At 47.2% G+C, this 19,559-nt stretch overlaps 1 protein-coding gene across 1 annotated transcript; it reads right to left on the reverse strand.

Annotated features, from left to right (window-relative positions):
- Positions 1 to 314: 314 nt before the first annotated feature.
- On the reverse strand, positions 315 to 5,305 carry DLX5 (distal-less homeobox 5). Its single transcript, XM_006061078.4, has 3 exons — positions 4,622 to 5,305; positions 2,513 to 2,697; positions 315 to 1,552 (listed from the first exon to the last, which is right to left on the reverse strand). The coding sequence occupies exons 1-3, from the start codon at positions 4,974 to 4,976 to the stop codon at positions 1,223 to 1,225; spliced, it is 870 nt and encodes a 289-aa protein (XP_006061140.1). The 5' UTR covers positions 4,977 to 5,305; the 3' UTR covers positions 315 to 1,222.
- Between the last annotated feature and the right edge of the window lie 14,254 nt (positions 5,306 to 19,559).

Raw genomic sequence — 19,559 nt, forward strand, 5'->3', positions numbered from 1 at the left:
CACGAAGTGAAATCAACATGGGACCACAATGCTTTCCTTCCTTTCCTCCACCTCACAATTCACTTTCTTGGCCGAAAGAAGCTCCCTCCTCCCCAACACCGCCCGCCCCCCCACCCCATCACCGCCTCCCCGCCCCCGCCACATGCCCTGCTTGGCCTACTGATTTAGATCCATCATCGTTTTCAAGTCCTGTGATTCTTTCCTCTTGTGAAAGAACTCAGATAAATTTATAATCATACATTAGGGAGTCCAAGGCACTACCATTTGCCACACTGCAAAGATTTCAGATTAAAAAAAAAAAAGTAATAGGAGGGGAATTTTCGTTTTCTTTTTTTCATTTTCTCATCTCTGGAAGCTCCCTTTGAAGGGAGTGTAATTTGTCTAATTGCTCTGGCAATACACTGAGGCTGATGGGGGGGTGGGGTAGGCTCCACCATAATTGCTTTGAGCTTAGAATTCAGAGTGGTTATTGAGGGATTTCTGCTTCTTTCTTACTCACACACAGAGAGGGAGGGCTGTATTTAGATTTCAGCATTACTTTCTACCTGAAACAATTTGGGGTTAAACTTAAAATTATCTAAACGTTTTTGTGGTTAGGCAAAAAATCACCTAAATATATATTATATGGCAGTACTCTAAACAGGCCACATATGTATATAGACATAAAAAGTACAGCATCCAACATACGCACATCTACAGTACTGTATGCATGCATCCCCATGTTCTGTTTTCCTTTTTGCCTTGTTGTATCTCTATAGTTTGACTTCCTTTAATAGCCTGCACAAAATGTCACTAGCCCATTGTAAGGGGGGCAAATGGAGTATCTTTTAGAAACATTTTGCTTTCATGGTCGAAATAATTTTATTTATCCAGAATATACAGCTTAATTCTTCTATCTACACTTATTTACATGGTTAAAATAACATTGCAAAAAGTCTTTTGAAAAGTTGAGGTCATAGATTTCAAGGCACCATTGATAGTGTCCACAGTTGCGCAAAAATGTTCGTCTGTAAAAAAAGGGGGGACGGGGTCCTTTGAAATGCAATAACTTACATGCAAAAAAAAAAAAAAGCTTTACACATGAATTTTTTTTTGTTTGTTTCTGTTTTTCCAAACTTTCCCATATGAATGCCTTTTTTTTTTCTTTTTTAAAAAAGGTTGATTTTCTAAAACAGCAAAAACACAGTAGTCCCAAAAAAGAGAGCAAGAGAAAGCGGCAGGTCTAATAGAGTGTCCCGGAGGCCAGCGCCAGCGGGTGCTGTAAGGAGCCGGGCGGCGGCAGGTGGGAATTGATTGAGCTGGCTGCGCTCGGATACCAGGAAGCCGAGTTCTCCAGGTAGCTGGACGCGGGGGACTGGTTGGAGGTCGGAGGGTGGGCATGAGGGTGGTGGCTGAGCGAGCGGGACGAGCCCTGGGGCTCCCACACCGCTGGAGACTGCGGCGAGTTACACGCCATAGGGTCGCTGGAGCTGGGGCTATGCTCCGGGGGCATCTCCCCGTTTTTCATGATCTTCTTGATCTTGGATCTTTTGTTCTGAAACCAGATTTTCACCTGGGTGGGGGGGGGAACAAAGGCACACGTTACCGGGACGCTCAGGTGCTTGCCCGCGCGCCTCCCCCAGGGCGGCGACCTGAGGCTTAATTCGGCCCCCAGGAGGCCGGACACTGGCGTCCCCCCGCAGCTGGCGGCCTATGGTGAAGGGGCTGGACCCGGGGGCACAGCCTAGATCATGGGCCCCAGAGGGGCCGCCGCTGGGGCAGGACCCCCAGGCTTCGGTCTTTGGTTGGGGCCGGGGGCGGGGGCGCGAGTGTCCGCGCCGGCGAGCGCGCACGTGTAACACAGCGCGGGAAGCACGCAACACGGCGCCACGAACGTCTCCAAAACAACCGCCTGAGCGCAGTGCGCCAGGGGCGCGTTCGCGCGAGGTGGGAGGGGGACCAAGGAGTGGTCTCCCCGCTGTTCGACCGCCTCCTTTAACTCTCACTCCTGCTCGGCTTCGAGGACATTCTTTATTTTTCCGTAGGCCCCCGTAGGGTTGCGGTGGGAGTGAAGGGGACCATGCAGGGCAGACTTCCCCGAGCCACAGCGCCCCCCACCTCGGACCGGCCGCAGGCGCAGGGCGTGACCCTCTGCTTCCGGCCGCCAGCGCGCGGCCTGAGACCCCCGCTGCTCTGCATTGTGCGGAGCACTAGACAGTGTCTTAAGGCTGCGAGGGTGTCCTCGAGACAACCCTCCCCTTGCTTCCAATCTAGGGAAGTGGCCCCTCAGCCCCTGTAGAGTCGAAGGGCAGGGGGCTGCTTCTGGGGATGAACGACGTCTCGCTGCCGTCCCCACCACTCCCGGCGACGGCACCCGGCCTGACTTCTAGAGGGGAGGGCGCGGGGTCAGTGTCTGTCTGTGAGTTTCTCGCGGGCCCTGATGAGTCGGCTCCAGCCCGCCGGGACCGAACCGCGCGGTCCAGCCAGGCTTGCAGCCCACCGGGGCTCTGGCCCAGGCCGCGGCCGGATTTACCTGTGTTTGCGTCAGTCCCAGCGAGGCGGCCAGCTCGGCGCGTTCGGGCAGGGCGAGGTACTGAGTCTTCTGAAACCTTCTCTGTAACGCGGCCAGCTGAAAGCTGGAATAAATAGTCCTGGGTTTACGAACCTTCTTTGGTTTGCCGTTCACCATCCTCACCTCGGGCTCAGCCACTTCTTTCTCTAAATAATCAAAACAGACCCGGTTAGAACTCGTTGGCAGACAATGGCCCTTTTGCAGAACTTGCGAGTACAGTCCTTGAAATTCTTACCACGCAGCCTTCACTCTCTTTTCCCCATATCACCACCTTTACTTAACGGGACACCCCCACCCCCCGGCCCCTCATCATGGAAAAGGCCAGGTAGCCTGATTAATTTCCTTCTGTTTATTCAGGTTCTCCTGGGTTTTTGCAGAGCGTCTGGCACAGCAGAACTCCCTTCTCGGCGTCCGGGATTTAGCCCTTGCAGCGGTTCTTGCTTCACCCGGATTCGTTTTCAGTCCCACCTTGTGTTCACCGACGGCTCTGGGGTGAGTTCTGGACCCGTCTCTCCCGGGGATTCAAGCGAGGAAGCCCGGGCTGTGGTCCCCCTTATGTCAGTGTCTGTTCGGGCGGCCGCAGAGGCCAGACGCATGGGCAGGGAAGACGCTAACCGAGGTCTCCAAAGTTCAAAGACCCACAAGCAAACTGCTCCTTCCATTCAGAGGCAAGCGGTCCGAGCCGCCGCAGACAGAGGGTCGATTATGCAGCCCCCATAATCTCCCTGCAGATCTGCGAGGGCACAGATGTGTCTGGTTTCTTTTACAAATAGACTTAATAAGTTCTTGGCCAAAAGGAAAAAAAAAATCTTTCATGTATGCACGAAGCACAGAGCCACTGAAAGGAACGAGGACACCCCACTTCTCCTCCCCCCGCCCCCATCCACTCACCCAGCCACCCCGGCAATCTTGTAAAGTTTATCAAGAGTTACAATTTGAAAAAGAATCTGCGGTGGGGTGTTTTCGTAGGAAAGGGGCGGCAGATCAGGACGAATTTAGCAGACTTGGTAGTATAGACTGGGGGGTGGGGGGCGGGGAGCGGACACTTTCCGAACGCGTGTTTTCCAAACGTGCCCTGGGGCCACAAGTCCCCTTTCACAAAAGTACCTTCTTATCAAAAGTGCCCATCTCTGAAAGGGGCGGAGACCCTCTCCTTGCAGTGTGCGTGTGTGTGTGTGTGCGCGCGCGCGCGCGCCGAGCTCCAGGGAGAGGAAGGGTGGAGGATGAGGACTGTGGTCTCCATTCTGCCAGAGCAGGGGATGCTAATATTAGCAGGATTATTAATGTGCTGGTGGGAAGAGATCAAACCTGACCAGCAAAACCTCTCCAAGGAGACCTCATACCTCTCTTACCGCCCAAACTCACTAACCCTCAAACTCTCCAACTAAGTTTCAAGGCAGATGAAAAAGGAGACGCCTTGAAAAAGGAGATGGGAAGGAGAAACAAATTTTAGGCACCCAATGGAGAAAAAAAAATATTGCTCCAATAACGTGACCCTTCAGCAAACCTCCTCCACCTTTAAATGGCTTTTTGTTTTTGGAAATGCCTTGGATAAACCGCAAGGCTCTCGGCGCGCTCTTCCTCTGGCGGGCTAGGGCTCGCGGGCCCCCACCCTGCCCCGTGTGCTCCGGGCACCCACACCACGCTGGCTCGCAGCTGCTTCCATACTGTTCCCCACGGAGTCTTTGAGGCAGCCGTGCATCCCGATTCCCACCGACCGAGCTCGCCTACCCCCCCCCCCCCCCCCCCCCCCGCCCAAATCCAACAAATAGCCTTCTTCCTACTCCCTTTCCAGCTTAGCTGGCTTCCTGACCGGGCAAACTGAGAATCCAGCGACTGAGCGGTCGCCTGAAGGGACCGAAGAGAAGAGACGCTGGTCCGAACACCCCCCGCAGGCTGCTTCTGCTAAGAATCTCTAAAATGCTGGCCCGGGAATCTCTCTCGTTTGTAAACCCGGCCCCCACTCCCTTCCGCCGAGTGCTCCCCCATTGCAGTGGATGGCGCGGCTCCCCCATGTCCTACCGCATCTCCCTCTCCCCGAATCCTGACTCCCACCCCCACTCCCGGTACCTGGCTGGCTGGTGGCGCTCGGAACGCGGTTGTAGGCGCCGCCGTACTGGTGGTAGGGGCTGGCGTAGCTGTAGTCGGCGTAAGCTTTGGCGGGGTAGCTGCCGGCGGAACCGTTCACGCCGTGGTACTGGTACTGGTAAGGGTTGAGCGCCTTGCCATAGGAAGCCGAGGTAGGAGAGCAGTAGCCGTGCGGGGCTCCCCCCGGGGCGCTGTAGTAGTCGGAATCGGTAGCCGACGACTCGGGCAAAGTTGGCGATTCCTGAGACGGGTGGTGCATAGCTGCGGCCGTCTGGAACGGGGCTTGGAAGTCGCCGGATCGGATGCTGGGGACCCTTCTGTCAAACACTCCTGTCATCGCTCGCTGGCGGCGGCGGCCCGAATTGGCTGTGGGGCTGCTCTGGTCTAAGCTGACATGGCTGTAGGAGCGAGGGAGGAGGAGGAAGAGGAGGAGGAGGAGAGGCGGCGGCGGCGGCGGCGGCGGCGGCGAGGAGGAGGCTGGGAGTCGCGGAGGCTCTGTCTCCGTCAGGCTGACTGCTGGCTGAAGCGCAGCACAGCCTTGGTTAAATCCTTAATTGCGCGCTTACGCACAGCGGGGTGGATCGGGTTCCATTGGCCAGGGCCTCCGGAGCAGCAGCAACACCCTAACTCGTCCAACTAGTTTTAGCACAACAAAGCATTGCTTAAAAAAAAAAAAAAAGGGAGAGAAAAAAAATGAAGGGGTGGGGGGAAGACAGAGAGAGAGAGAGAGAGACAGAGTTGTTGCTTGTTGGGGGAAGGAGGGGTGTCTCCGGCAATCTGTTTTCAGTGAATTCTAGAGACGACGCAGAAGCCCCAGCACCCAGCTCTGTACTGTCTGGAGACAATGTGTTCCAATGAACAGCCTCAGAAAGTGCACATGTTTTGGGATGAGGTCGACCACTGTCTCTCCTTGCTTCTTCAGCTGCACCAGGGGCGAATGTGGAATTGAACACTGAAGAGTGAAGTGGGGGGAGTGGGGATGTGGGACAAAGGCAAAAAGAAACTGATGAGAACAATATTTTTAGTGGGGTACTGGGAGCTAAGCTGTAACTTACATGTGTTGAAAATTTGCGATTTGGGGAAAGACAGACAAATCTGGAGCAAGCACTTCCTTTGCTGGAGATGAATTTTATTTCTGAGAGGGTGAGATAAGGGTACTCGAGAATGCACAATAAATGGCAGAAAGAGTTCCTGCAATCCCCGGTGCCCACAGTGACTTTAAAAATCACTGCCTTAAGCACAAATACCTTAATGACTTGCAGATTGCTGGTCCCCAAAAGGTCCAGGCAGCCCCACATTTTGTTCAGTATTCTAGTCTATTTGGATGCTATTTAAATAGAGGATCTATAATTCTGTGTTCAGTGGCCAAAGACTCCTGCAAAAGTGAACGGTCTACTTATGACCTGTCCTCAGGGACTTAATGGGAACCCCTAGAACACTGGGAAGTAGAGATAAAAGCTCTTTAGGGAAGTTGGGTGAAGCTCATGGATTTCCCTCTCCCGGCTCCATGGAGGTAGAACCAAGGGCCTGCCTTTTCCTTCCCCAGGTCTGGGTTCCTGTACCCTCAGTTCCTTTATTTCCTGCCTCAAAAACATCTTAGCTCATATGCAAAGAGAGAAGAGGCTAAGAAATCAGACCCTTGGTGTTTGGGATGCAGAGTTTGCTTTTCATAACATGTCATTCTTGCTCTAGCAGTGATCTAGCTGGGAGATTAGAAATTTAATATTAGTTAGTTTACCGCTCCCCACTACTGCTCCCCTCGAATAGGCCACTACAGGAGATGGATGCTGATTTGGGCCCTCCCAGCATCTTCCTTCAGGGGTCGGGAGACTGGGAGCATGGGATCTTCACACCACTTCCAGGGTGGATGGCCTCTTATTAGTGCTTCCTGCCTGCCCCCCACCCCCAATTGAAGAAGAAAACACCTCCATTAATTGTGTCTAGTCCTAGTTTATCTGGGGAACTATTTTGGCTCAAAACATGCTGGCAGGAGAGCCGAGTGGTGGGGGCGGGTGTGGAACTCGGTGCCCGGGTGCGAGCCAGGTGCCAGCCGGGTGCCAGCCTGGCTCTGAAACTCCAAAGCTGAGGAGCAACCACGCGTGCACCAACTCCCTGCCTCTGCCGTCTGGGCATCGTGAAACCAAAGCTGTGGTCGCTGGGCTCTTTGGGGGCAACTTCAGCTGGTGGTGGGGGGACAAGGAAGGCAAGGTGTGTGTCACCTGGTCCACAATGCCCTGCACCCTGGACTTCTCTGAGACAGATGCCCTGTGAAGAGGCAAGGCTGGCCACCCATCCTCACCCCATGCTGTGGGTGTCAGCCTGGCTGTCCACCCCCTGGCTTTAGGCTGAGGAGGACCCAGGGCTTTGGAGGAATACTTGCAACAGCAGCAGGCTTGCAGTCCTGGCCTGTGCTTCGGAGAAGTTGTCGGTGCCCATTGAGTCACCTTACACACATCCTGCCATTTAATTACATGAGTCGCTTCCCCAAAGCAATGCCAGGGACGGTTCAAAGCGCCTCCTGGCAAAGGTGAGTGACTTGGGGAGCAGGCGTCCTTCCACAGCAACCCCCTCCCCTCTACCGCTGCAGCCCTGCCCTGGTACTTTTTATTTATTACAGATTTAAAAGTTACTATGTGGAGGGAAATAAGGGCAATAGGGTTATGCTAAATCAAGTGTTCCTAGCAGTGTCCTTAGACCTTGCTGAGAAGGCAGATTCCCGCTTGGATGGATTGGAAGCTGCAGAATTTGGGCAAAATTTAGAAGTTCAAAATCCAATTGACAACACAATGTTACAATATCAAGTTACCCTAAACCTTGCTAAAAATTTCACCTCAGATTAAAAAAAAAAAAAAAAAAGGACATTCTCTCCCACAGTTTTTACACAAGACAAAAACGAGTGGGGCGGAAGGGAAGGATTTAATTCTTTGTTTCAATTCCTAAAGTGTTGGCCTTCATGCCAGACAGGAAGACACTTTTGCAAAGGCCTCTGCCGACCTCCAAATCTGGCTTGTGTCTCTGAGAGTCCAGAGCATCGACTTGCTTGCTTTGTTCTGTTCTTTTCTAGGTTGACCCCACTCCCCAATACCCTTCTTTTCCTTAAAGAAAGCAGAAGGGAGAGGGAGCGCTAAGTTAAAAGGGGCCACGATATGGTCCCATTTCATGTCCCGTATTGTCTTTGTGACTCTGCCCACCGCTGTCCGCCGTCCCGCCACCACCACCCCCACCCCGTACCCCCCGCCCCGAGCCTGGTTGCCGCTTCAGACCCACCCTCCCTCGGGGCACACTGGCTTTGGGTATCCTGGCTGACGGGGTAGCAACTTTTGCTGGTACTATGGTGCTTCTGACACAATGGCCCAGAGTTTGGAGACCAGCGGGCTGGACGCTGTCACCTCTTTCTAAACCCACTGACCGGCCCAGCAGTGGAGAAACAGCCCCGCGGCTTCCAACTTCTCCAGAAATGCTCTCCCCGCGGTGGCACTTAGGAAGAATGTGAGTAATTTCATCTCCTAGTAGCTGAAATTTGCAAAGGGCGGGAGGGGGTGGAGGGGAATCGGACCCTAAGAGAAGAGCAAGTCTTTACCACGAGCGCCACCCAGTGTCCGCGAGGAACAGAGTGCAAATGGCAAACGTTTCCCAGACTCAGCGTCCCTGCAGACAACGCTGGTTTCTCCTGGGGTTCCAATCGGCTACCACGTGGCTTTCCTTCGATTTATTTCAGCAGATCTTTTCTCTCCGTTCGTTCGGCCCTTCGTTCCTTTCCTGTTACTCCTTATACATTCAAACTCTTCCTCTTCCCCTCACCCCCAACCAGACCACTTTTTCCCTGGGTTTCAGCACGAAACCCAGCAGTTTGGGGGAGTACCATTCCAGAAAAATATCTATTTCTGCTTTATTGACTATGCCAAAGCCTTTGACTGTGTGGATCACAAGAAACTGTGAAAAATTCTGAAAGAGATGGGAATACCAGACCACCTGACCTGCCTCCTGAGAAACCTATATGCAGGTCAGGAAGCAACAGTTAGAACTGGACATGGAACAACAGACTGGTTCCAAATAGGAAAAGGAGTACGTCAAGGCTGTATATTGTCACCCTGCTTATTTAACTTATATGTAGAGTACATCATGAGAAACGCTGGGCTAGAAGAAGCACAAGCTGGAATCAGGATTGCCGGGAGAAATATCAATAACCTCAGATATGCAGATGACACCACCCTTATGGCAGAAAGTGAAGAGGAACTCAAAAGCCTCTTGATGAAAGTGAAAGAGGAGAGTGAAAAAGTTGGCTTAAAGCTCAACATTCAGAAAACGAAAATCATGGCATCTGGTCCCATCACTTCATGGGAAATAGATGGGGAAACAGTGGAAACAGTGGCTGACTTTATTTTTCTGGTCTCCAAAATCACAGCAGATGGTGACTGCAGCCATGAAATTAAAAGACGCTTACTCCTGGGAAGGAAAGTTATGACCAACCTAGACAGCATATTCAAAAGCAGAGACATTACTTTGCCAACAAAGGTCCGTCTAGTCAAGGCCATGGTTTTTCCAGTGGTCATGTATGGATGTGAGAGTTGGACTGTGAAGAAAACTGAGCGCCGAAGAATTGATGCTTTTGAACTGTGGTGTTGAAGAAGACTCTTGAGAGTCCCTTGGACTGCAAGGAGATCCAACCAGTCCATTCTAAAGGAGATCGGTCCTGGGTGTTCTTTGGAAGGAATGATGCTAAAGCTGAAACTCCAGTACTTTGGCCACCTCATTCGAAGAAGAGTTGACTCATTGGAAGAGACTCTGATGCTGGGAGGGATTGGGGGCAGGAGGAGAAGGGGATGACAGAATATGAGATGGCTGGATGGCATCACCAACTCAATGGACGTGAGTCTGAGTGAACTCTGGGAGTTGGTGATGGACAGGGAGGCCTGGCTAGCTGCGATTCATGGGGTTGCAAAGAGTCAGACATGACTGAGCGACTGAACTGAACTGATGGCTTTCCTGGTGGCGCAGCTCTAAAGAATCCACCTGCAGTGCGGAAGACACGCGTTCGATCCCTTGGATGGGAAGATTCCCTGGCGAAGGGAATGGCAGTCCTCTCCACTGTTCTGGTCTGGGAAATCCTATGGATAGAGGAGCCTGACGGAGGACAGTCTTTGGTGTCTTAGTCGGACATGACTAAGTGGTTAAACAGCAACAATAACATGCTCTGGGATGACTAGAAACAGTTGAGGCTGAGCCTCATTTTGGAGATAGTTCTGAAGAAGCAGGCTCCCCTCTAACTGAATAGGGCTCTTGATGCTGAGGGTGATTCACTACTTCCATGACCTGGAAAGATGGTGCCACTCTGAGTTTGCAGGGAGAGGGCCTTGGAAAGCCTAGGAGTGATCATTTTAATAGCAGGGTTAACTTAGTTTTCTCCCTCTGGCTCCTCTGGAAGTCTGCTTACTTGTAGGTGTACCAAAAGTAGAACTTCCTTTCCTTTGGGCTTGAAGCTCAAATTACTGCACCTGAAAATATTTATAGCTTAAGATCTTTTTAATATGTAAACTATTTAAAAGACATTGTACTCATCAATTGGATGCACAAGATTCAGGTAGATAAACGACCCCCATAGTGTGATGTGCATGTGTGCGTGTTCAGTCGCTTCAGTTGTATCTGTAATGTGGCAAGCCCATGGACTATAGCCTGCCAGGCTCCACTGTCCATGGAATTCTCCAGGCAAGAATATTGGAGTGGGTTGCCAGGCCCTCCTCCAGGGGATCTTCCCAACCCAAGGATTGAGCCTGGGTCTCCTGCACCTTTTGCATTGCAGGCCGCCAAGCCACTGGGGAAGCCCGCATAGCATGATACTAGCATTATACATGAAAACTTGATATAAACAAGGCTTCTTTATTTTAGAATCTTTTTAGAATTATTTTTGAATCAGTGGGCTACCTGTCTTTTAAAAGTCCTTTTCTTGGGTTGAGGTTTAGTTCAGTTTTTATTTGCAGTGCTTGAGCTGTTACTTTTCTTCGTCTGTCCAGTGAAAATTGCTCTGAGAGCAGTTCACTGATTCTATGTCTTTAATGATCATGATCCATCTAGAGCACTTTTCATCCCAGGAATCTCAGACAGAAACACAACTGGTTACATATATCTTATATTTTGTGGAGATAGGTTTGAGTAATCATTTTATGTACAATGGAGCATCCCTTTTCTTTGAGGTAGGTCACAGAGATCATTTAATAACTTAAGGTAAGAGACTTAACTTTCTTGGTGGTTCAGTAGCTGAGATTCCACGCTCCCAGTGGAGGGGGCTGGGGTTCAGTCCTGGTCTGGGAGCTAGATCCTACATGCTGCAACTAAGACCCGATACAGCCAAATAAATAAATAACAATAAATTTAAAAAATAACTTTAGAGCCCCCAAATATTAAATTTGATGTTTATCTAGAAAAGACACATTTCCATGAATTTGAGGTGATGAAAAGATAGGAGTGATGATTGAAAAAGTGGTGAAGGCTTTAAAAAGTATCAAAGGTTGTTGGCCATTGGTTTTGGCAACTCAGCTGAACGGCTTTTGGGTCTCTCTATAGAGAGCCAGGCACACTGGCTTGGAACTGACATTCAGAGGTTGTTCCTCTTCTGAGTTAACAAAATTGTCTAATTCTCCACCTAGGTTTAAGTGTTCCCTTGCACTCGTGAGGCTGAACTAACTGGGCCGAAGCCAAAATGCTTGGCCTATCTGAATGGACAGTGAGCTTACCCAGGGGAAGAGGTGAGGGAATGGGGGTGTGACGAAGTGATGGGAAGGATAGATAAAAAGATTCCTCCCATGCTGAAATTAATTACGGTGCCTCCCTGTTCTCAAGAAAAGTGTGTTTGGAGTTAAAGGGTAGCTCCAACAAAGTCATCTCAAAGGATTCACTAGCAGGCAATTATGTAAGTATTCTGAATAAATTAAAAATCCCCAGAGGGGAAAACTATTTTCCACTTAATTCCAACCTAACAAGATATTTTGTTTTTTTTCCAAATGATAGTGCAGATCATAGACTTCTGCACATTTTGTTTTTATAATTAAGACATTAAAATGTGTTTATTCATTTAACTTAAACATAACTGTTTAGGAAAAGGCCTTAAGTATCCACTCAAATCTATTCTCTATGAGATGAATTTAATATACCACAGCTGAAAACACTTCAAGTTCATCTAAGTAGGAAGTAAATGGGATTATATTATTATATGTCTTTACAAACTGAAATTGAGTTATATTCTTCCTTCTAAACTCAGATTTCATCTTCTTGAAAAGGTTTGGCTGTGATACTATTTACAAAACCTTTATTCTTCTTAAAGATATCTAAATATTCCCATTTAAAAATTACCCTTTGTGGAGTTAAAAGAAAAGTAATTGGCAGACAGGGATTCGGAGCAATAATCCAATTCTGGCAAGGAAATAGCAAGAGTAAAGCTTAAGTCATTTTTAATAATGTTCTAATTCCAAGATCAATTTAGAATTTTAAAGTTCATTGATCCTAAGCCACTGTATTTTTATGATCTGACAACACTGTATGCAAAGATGTAAAAAAAAATCACTTCTAAAGTCAAATCCATTCAGAGTATTCAAACACTGAGCTGGGTAAAACTTGGCACACAAATACATGCATGCGGGCAGGTAATATAAATTTATAGACATTTTTGCACTCTGCCTTATTTGTATCATTTTTATAGATTAAAACAAACGGCAAGAAAATTCAAAACCTTGTTGTACAGCTGTGTTTACTACCTTATACCTTCTAAAAAGAGGAAGATTCTTAAACAGGCAGCCTCAGCTTGCGTTAAGAGGTTTCCCTGCTGTGTTCCACAGCATAATCAGTGGAAGGCGCAGTGCCCACCTGGACTTGCATCCCTCTGTGCTCCTGCAGAAGAAAATTAAGGCAACAGAAAGGAAAAGTCAATAGCTTTCCAAGTGAAGTATAGCTGACGCAGCAATGGAGTCTTTTCTTAAAAAAACAAAAAAACAAAAAACTGTAGACAGAAAAGACACATTACCCTACTTGTACCCAGGATCTTAGCAAAGTCAACTTATATAGTCCATGGGCAGTTAAGCTGATCTTTGCTTCTGCAACACTTAGTTTTATTTCTCTTTCTCAACATAGACTCTTTTTTAAATTTATTGTTAATTGGAGGATAGTTGCTTCACAATAGTGGTTTGGTTTCTGCCATACATTGTCATGAATTAGCTGTAGGTATACATATGTCCCCTCCCTCTTAAATCTCCCTCCTACCTCCCACTCTTTCCCACCCCTCTAGGTTGTTACAGAGCCCCTGTTTGAGTTCCCTGAGTCATACAGCAAATTTCCATTAGCATAGCAGACTCTTAGATGGTGCATTTAGCAAAGTAGTATAAACATATACATTCACATAATTTATTGCTGCATCCTGGTTTGAAACATCTTCTCAGTTTTACCCCCTATAGATGTATGTGTTTCAATTGGTTACTTTGGAAATCAGGGAACACTTTGGTTGCTACTTCTACTTTTCAACAGCCCTCACTCTGCAGGCAACATACTATCTGCCTGCATGCACTATTGTTTTTTCTTTAAAAAAACATTATTTATTTACTTATTTGCACTGTTGTTAATTTAAAATTGGGCTGGAGGAGTGGGTGAAATGAGTGAAGGAGACCAGAAGATAAAATATTCAAGTTATAAAATAAATAAGTCATGGGGACGTGATGTCCAACCTGGTGACTATAGTTAATAGTTGCGTATTGCATGTTTGAAAGTCGCTAAGAGAGGAGATCCTAAGTGCTCTCATAACAAGGAAAAAATGTATGGTGATTGATGTTAACTAGATTTATTGTGGTGATCATTTTGCTATATATACAAATATCAAATCATTATGTTGTACACCTGAAACTGATATATGTATCAATTATACCTCAGCAGAACAAATAAAATAAAAAGAGGTTTAGGGCTATCTGGAATTTTACTTACAAGTTCTAGGAATCCTTGGAACTATAGAGGGGAAAGATGCTTCATTTTTTTTAAGCTCTGGACTTAAGCTCCCCACAGAATATATACAGATATTGCATTAAATCCTCTCCTAGGAAAAAAAAAGGAAAAATGGAAATCAACAAATTAGTGAATAACTGATACAGGCTTTGAGAACGTTCATAATACACTATGGACGCGCTATTCTTTCCCTACACTTTTCCCTAACCTCCTTTGCTATTTGAGTCTGTCACTGCTTCAGGGGTGTACTGTTTCATAGCTTTTTCACACTTGCTGTTTAAGAGTTTCAGACACTTCCGGGATCATGTTATAGAGTAACTGTGCTAGGTCACTGGTATTTAACCTGCGCAGTAAGCTTGGAGAGAATAAGGAGAATTCTTTAGCATTGAGAAAAAGAGGTGAACTAAAGAGCTCATCATTGCTACAGTGATAATATTTTTTATAGAATTATTCCCGAAGCCAGTCAATTGGGTGTAAAACTTGCGAGAGGATATTTAGTAGTTAAAAATCATGTGGTAATTTCCCCTTATCTTACAAGAATAATGAGAAAGATTGGAAGAGAAATTGAAGGATGGAAGACGAGGATAGACACTGCCAGGCATAAATGACCACCCTGCTGTTTCGGAATTAGAACAGTCATTGAGCATGGCATTTAGGAAAAACATGAGTCCACCCAAGGACTGTTTTTTGGGGGAGCACTTCCCAGAGAGGTTGCAATGAATGGGGTAGAAGCTGCTAATGACAGTTCTAGTCTCTGTGACTTTCTTTTACGGGGTCGTTAAATTCAACGTGGCCCTAAATGTAACAGTTTAGAAAAACGTTCTCTAAGTTTTCTAGTATGTTATTGGGTTTCGTTCCTCTTCATAGTCTGATGGTAAACATTTGGCTTGTCTTTTGCAAATTTTATAGGCCTTTAAATGGTTTTTTCCCAAAGGGATTTCATGTATAATTCACTTCTCTTTCCACGGCAGCCTGGAGAAGTAGCTATGTCAGACTGTTATGGGTGGTCTTCAACTTTTATATATTTGCCTTTCCTTTAACTTGGGCTTGCTCATATTCCATATTGGCACTCTTACCCAGCCCTTTATTGGTGGGTTTGAGCCATGATGTGGTGACATTGCCTGCCAGCCACTACTGTTGGGACCAAAGTGTCAGGCCTTGGTGTAAGCAGTGCCAAGCGAATGTCCCTTTCATGCCTCGGAACATCCAGGCATGGAATTTTTGGCTCATGTGGGGCTGCCATCTCCCCCTGCCTGGCCTAATCCCTCTTTCCCTCTTGCTGCCAACCTTGCAACCTTCCCCTGTTCCATGTGCTCAGCGTTGGGCTTGCCTAACCTCGTGCCTCCTGCAGGTTAGTGGGCACCCGAGAAAGGGAGCTGCGTGGCTCAGCTCTCTGCCTGTGAAAGATAAGCTGCCCCCTCCCTTGCACTCCAGGTGCGTGGGCCAGAGGGAGGCAGCGCTGATGGGAACCGTTGCTGTTGCTAAGTCGCTTCAGTTGTGTCCGACTCTGTGTGAGCCCATAGACAGCAGCCCACCAGGCTCCCCCATACCTGGGATTCTCCAGGCAAGAACACTGGAGTGGGTTGCCATTTCCTTCTCCACTGCATGAAAGTGAAAAGTGAAAGTGAAGTTGCTCAGTTGTGTCCGACTCTTGGCGACCCCATGGACTGCAGCCCACCAGGCTCCTCCATCCATGGGATTTTCCAGGCAAGCATACTGGAGTGGGGTGCCATCGCCTTCTCCTAACGGTGGGCACCGTTGCTGCTGCTGCTAAGTCGCTTCAGTCGTGTCCAACTTTGTGTGAGCCCATAGACGGCAGCCCACTAGGCTCCCCCGTCCCTGGGATTCTCCAGGCAAGAACACTGGAGTGGGTTGCCATTTCCTTCTCCACTGCATGAAAGTGAAAAGTGAAAGTGAAGTCGCTCAGTTGTGTCTGACTCTTGGCGACCCCATGGACTGCAGCCCACCAGGCTCCCCCATCCATGGGATTTTCCAGGCAAGAGTACTGGAGTGGGGTGCCATCGCCTTCTCCTAATGGTGGGAACCGTTAGGGACTTTCTATTTGCTGCTGCTGCTGCTGCTGCTAAGTTGCTTCAGTCATGTCCAACTCTGTGCAACCCCATAGACGGCAGCCCACTAGGCTCCCCCGTCCCTGGGATTCTCCAGGCAAGAACACTGGAGAGGGTTGCCATTGCCTTCTCTAATGCATAAAAGTGAAAAGTGAAAGTGAAGTCTTTTATTGTGTCCGACTCTTAGCAACCCTATGGACTGCAGCCTACCAGGCTCCTCCATCCATGGGATTTTCCAGGCAAGAGTACTGGCGTGGGGTGCCATTGCCTTCTCCTAATGGTGGGAACCGTTAGGGACTTTCTATTTGTTTAGGTCTTTAGAAATGAATGGGCTTCCTGGGTGGCTCAGATGGTAAAGAATCTGCCTGCAATGCAGAGACCAGGGTTCAATCTCTGGGTCAGGAAGATCCCCTGGAGAAGGGAAAGGCTATTTCCACTCCAGTATTCTTGCCTGGAGAATTCCATGGACAGAGAAGCCTGGCAGGCTGTGGTCCATGGGGTCACAAAGACTGAGCAACGCACATGACTGAGCTACTAACACTTCTTTTCTAGGAAGGGAATATCCACTTTCAACTACATTTATTTTGAATAAAAGGTATTCCTTGAATGCCTGTTTGACAGACTAGTAAACTGAGGCTCAACGAGTCTCCTTTAAGAATAATAATACCTTGAATTTTCTTAGAGTTTTGAGCTTAAAGAATCTCAGCAAATTCTCTATAATTTAATATTTTCCCCCACAGTACTCTTGAGAGATAAGCAGAGCACTGAGGAATCTGACGTCCTAACTCATTGGACGTACGCTGTATGAAACCCTGCTGTTACCTAAGGTTAATCAGAAATTCCCATGGGTAAAGTGCTGTCTATATCTGTTTTTCTGTTTCTGACTTCACTCCGTATGATGGTTTCTAGGTACATCCACTTCGGTACAAATGACCCAACTTTATTCCTTTTAATGGCTAGTATTCCATTGTGTATATGTACCACATATTTGCATATGTGTGGAATCTAGAAAAATGCTGCAGATGAACTTATTTGCAGGGCAGGATAGAGACGCAGATGTAGAGAACAGACCTGTGGGCATGATTGGGGGAGAGGAGGGTGGGGCAAATTTGGAGATTGGGATTGACATATACATACTACCATGTATAAAATTGATAGCTAGTGGGAACCTGCTGTATAGCACAGGGAGCTCAGCTCAGTGCTAAGGACCTAGAGGGGTGAGATGGGGGTGGAGTGGGGAGGGAGGTCCAAAAGGGAGGGCACATATGTATACGCAGAGCTGATTTACTTTGTTGTGCAGCAGAAACTAACATACTGTTGTAAGCAACTATACCCCAATAAAAAATGCTGTCTGTATACACACACCAAAAAATTGGTCAAAAGCAAATTTGGTACTCTTTTAATATATAAAATAACAGTATTGAGTAGGCATTTACTATGCGCTAATTATTTTGTGTTTATTTTTTCGCTTCTTTATAGCCGCGTGCAAGGAGGCGCCTCATTATCCCCTTCACGTGGGGGAATGTGAGACAGAGGTTAAGAATCTTAGTTACGCTGCTGTAGCTGGTAAGTTTATTACATGGGGAATCTCCAAAGCTGGAAATCCTCCACCTTCCAATAAGAGCGAAGAATTGTGGCTTTAGACACCAGGATAACATTTTTGTTGTTCTTTTTCTTTTTCTTAGTATTCTCAGACACATTCAACACATCTTTTAGTTATAATAGTTTGTTTTATCCTTTTTCTTGGCCACACCACAGGGCGTGTGTGATCTTAGTTCCCCAACTAGGGGTCAAATCCACGCCCCTTGGAGTGGAAGCACAGAGTCTTAGCCACTGGATCACCAGGGGAGTCCCTGTAATGGTTTGTTTACATCAACAATTTTCTTTCCTTTAATGAATCTCATTTTTTTAAAAATAGGATACAATTGATGGGTATTAATTTAGGAAGTTGGATTGAGATATGATGTAGATCTGGGTGTGTTTGGCAGTCCTCCGGATTGGAACCAGGAAAATTCAGGGGAAAGTTGCTCTAATAGGAAAGCTTAATTTCATAACTGATGTAATGAGCAAGTGGTCCCTGGACCTAACTAGTGACAGTCCATGTAAAACTGAGTGGGAGACCTTATTCTACCATTTGCCTCCATTCTTCAGCCCCCTCACATCTCCCCTCTTCACATCCATGCATGTATCTCATGCATCTCTCTGTAAACTATTCTAACAAAATCTCAGTTTCTTATCAAAATTATGTGTGTATGCTCAGTTGCTCTGTCATGTCTGACTCTTTGTGACCCCATGGACTGGAGCCCGCCAGGCTCCTCTGTTCATGGGATTCTCTAGGCAAGAATACTGGAGTGGGTTGCCATTTTCTCCTTCAGGGAATCTTCCTGACCCAGGGACCCAACCCAGCTCTCCTGTGTCTCCTGCATAGGCAGGTGAATTCTTTACCATTGTGCCAAAGTTATGTGTAGAGTGACCATGTATGGTATCATTCACACTGGGACACTTTTTTTTTTTTTTAAGCAATGTTATGTTAGTTTCAGATGTACAAACACAGACGTTTTTGAAAATTCAAAGATGATAATAATTACCCTAGGACAAAAGCTGGAATGTTCCTGGCCAAACCTTAATTTTAGAATATATTTCTGAGACTCTGCAAAGTATTTTAGGAGGCCACCTTGGGAAGTCCTATCCAGTAGCCTGACCTTATGGGAGTTTTCATGGTAGGGAGAGCAGAGGTTTTCTAGATGCCTTGGGGTTGAGCTACTGGGCCTGTACCTGAGAGGCTGGGGAGGGTCGGGACCATCACCAGAGGTTGTGAAGGTTGCACACTGCACAAGGGTGCCATGATGAAAGGAGAATGGGAACCGAGTCCCGCCTGTACTATATTTGCTCAGCCATGTATCTAAGCGAGGGGCTCTGTCTGCCCCAGGAAAGGTGCATCTGTCTCTAGACACACCAAGACACCACATAGACTGGGAGAATCCCTGAGTGCAACAAAATTCCATCTTTTGTCCAATTTTTCCTAAGTGTTGACTCTCTATCCCTTTTTTCATTTTGATTATTTTCTTTTTAATAGTCTTGGCAGAAATCACGCCTCTATGTTTTAAAAATCACTTAATCTGAGTCTCCCGCATAATAGAAAACTGCATAGGCCTGAAACCCGAGGCTCCCAAATGCACAAAAGTATACTGAGAGGTTTTGTTTTCTTTTAAGCTTGGACCGTCCTAAAGCTTTTCAAAGTCTGGTATATAGAGAGGATAAATACTTATGCCTAAACTGACCATGCATTCAGGGGCTGTATTTCTTTTCTTCTGTGAGGCGTGCCATATGCAACAAAGATATCTCCCTTACTGCCAAGGTTTCTTCAAAGAGTGAAACTTGGAGGACTATTACCTTTCACAAAACTTTTAAAATGTACTCATTGCCCTTGCAAAAGAAATGACTATCTGGTGCAATTATGTTGGACCATAGACCCGAAGAACAATGAATGTTTCAAACACAAATTGCTTTTGAGCATCACAGTTCTGTTCTCGGCTTGAAGACATTCATGTAGGAAGTTAACAGAGAATTTTAATAAAAACTCTCTGGATAAAGGAAATTAGATGAGGAATGCCAGTTTGTCTTTTAAGTTGCTTGAGCACATCTGTCATAACAGACGTTGCCCCAGATTGTGGAACCCTTTCCTTCCAGAATCTCTTAATGGTAGTAGAACTTACAGTGCCATAATTTCCTTTCATTTTTGACAGTGTTATCCTATCTTTACAGACTTACCCTGACAGCATTTCATCTTAACATCATTAGATCATCTCACCTGACTTTTGCATGTGGCGCACGTCATTACATTGCAGGGATGGCGCTATGCAATTACCAGT

This window comes from Bubalus bubalis, chromosome 8 (assembly GCF_019923935.1).
Source record: "Bubalus bubalis isolate 160015118507 breed Murrah chromosome 8, NDDB_SH_1, whole genome shotgun sequence".
In the NCBI taxonomy this organism is placed as follows: domain Eukaryota; kingdom Metazoa; phylum Chordata; class Mammalia; order Artiodactyla; family Bovidae; genus Bubalus; species Bubalus bubalis.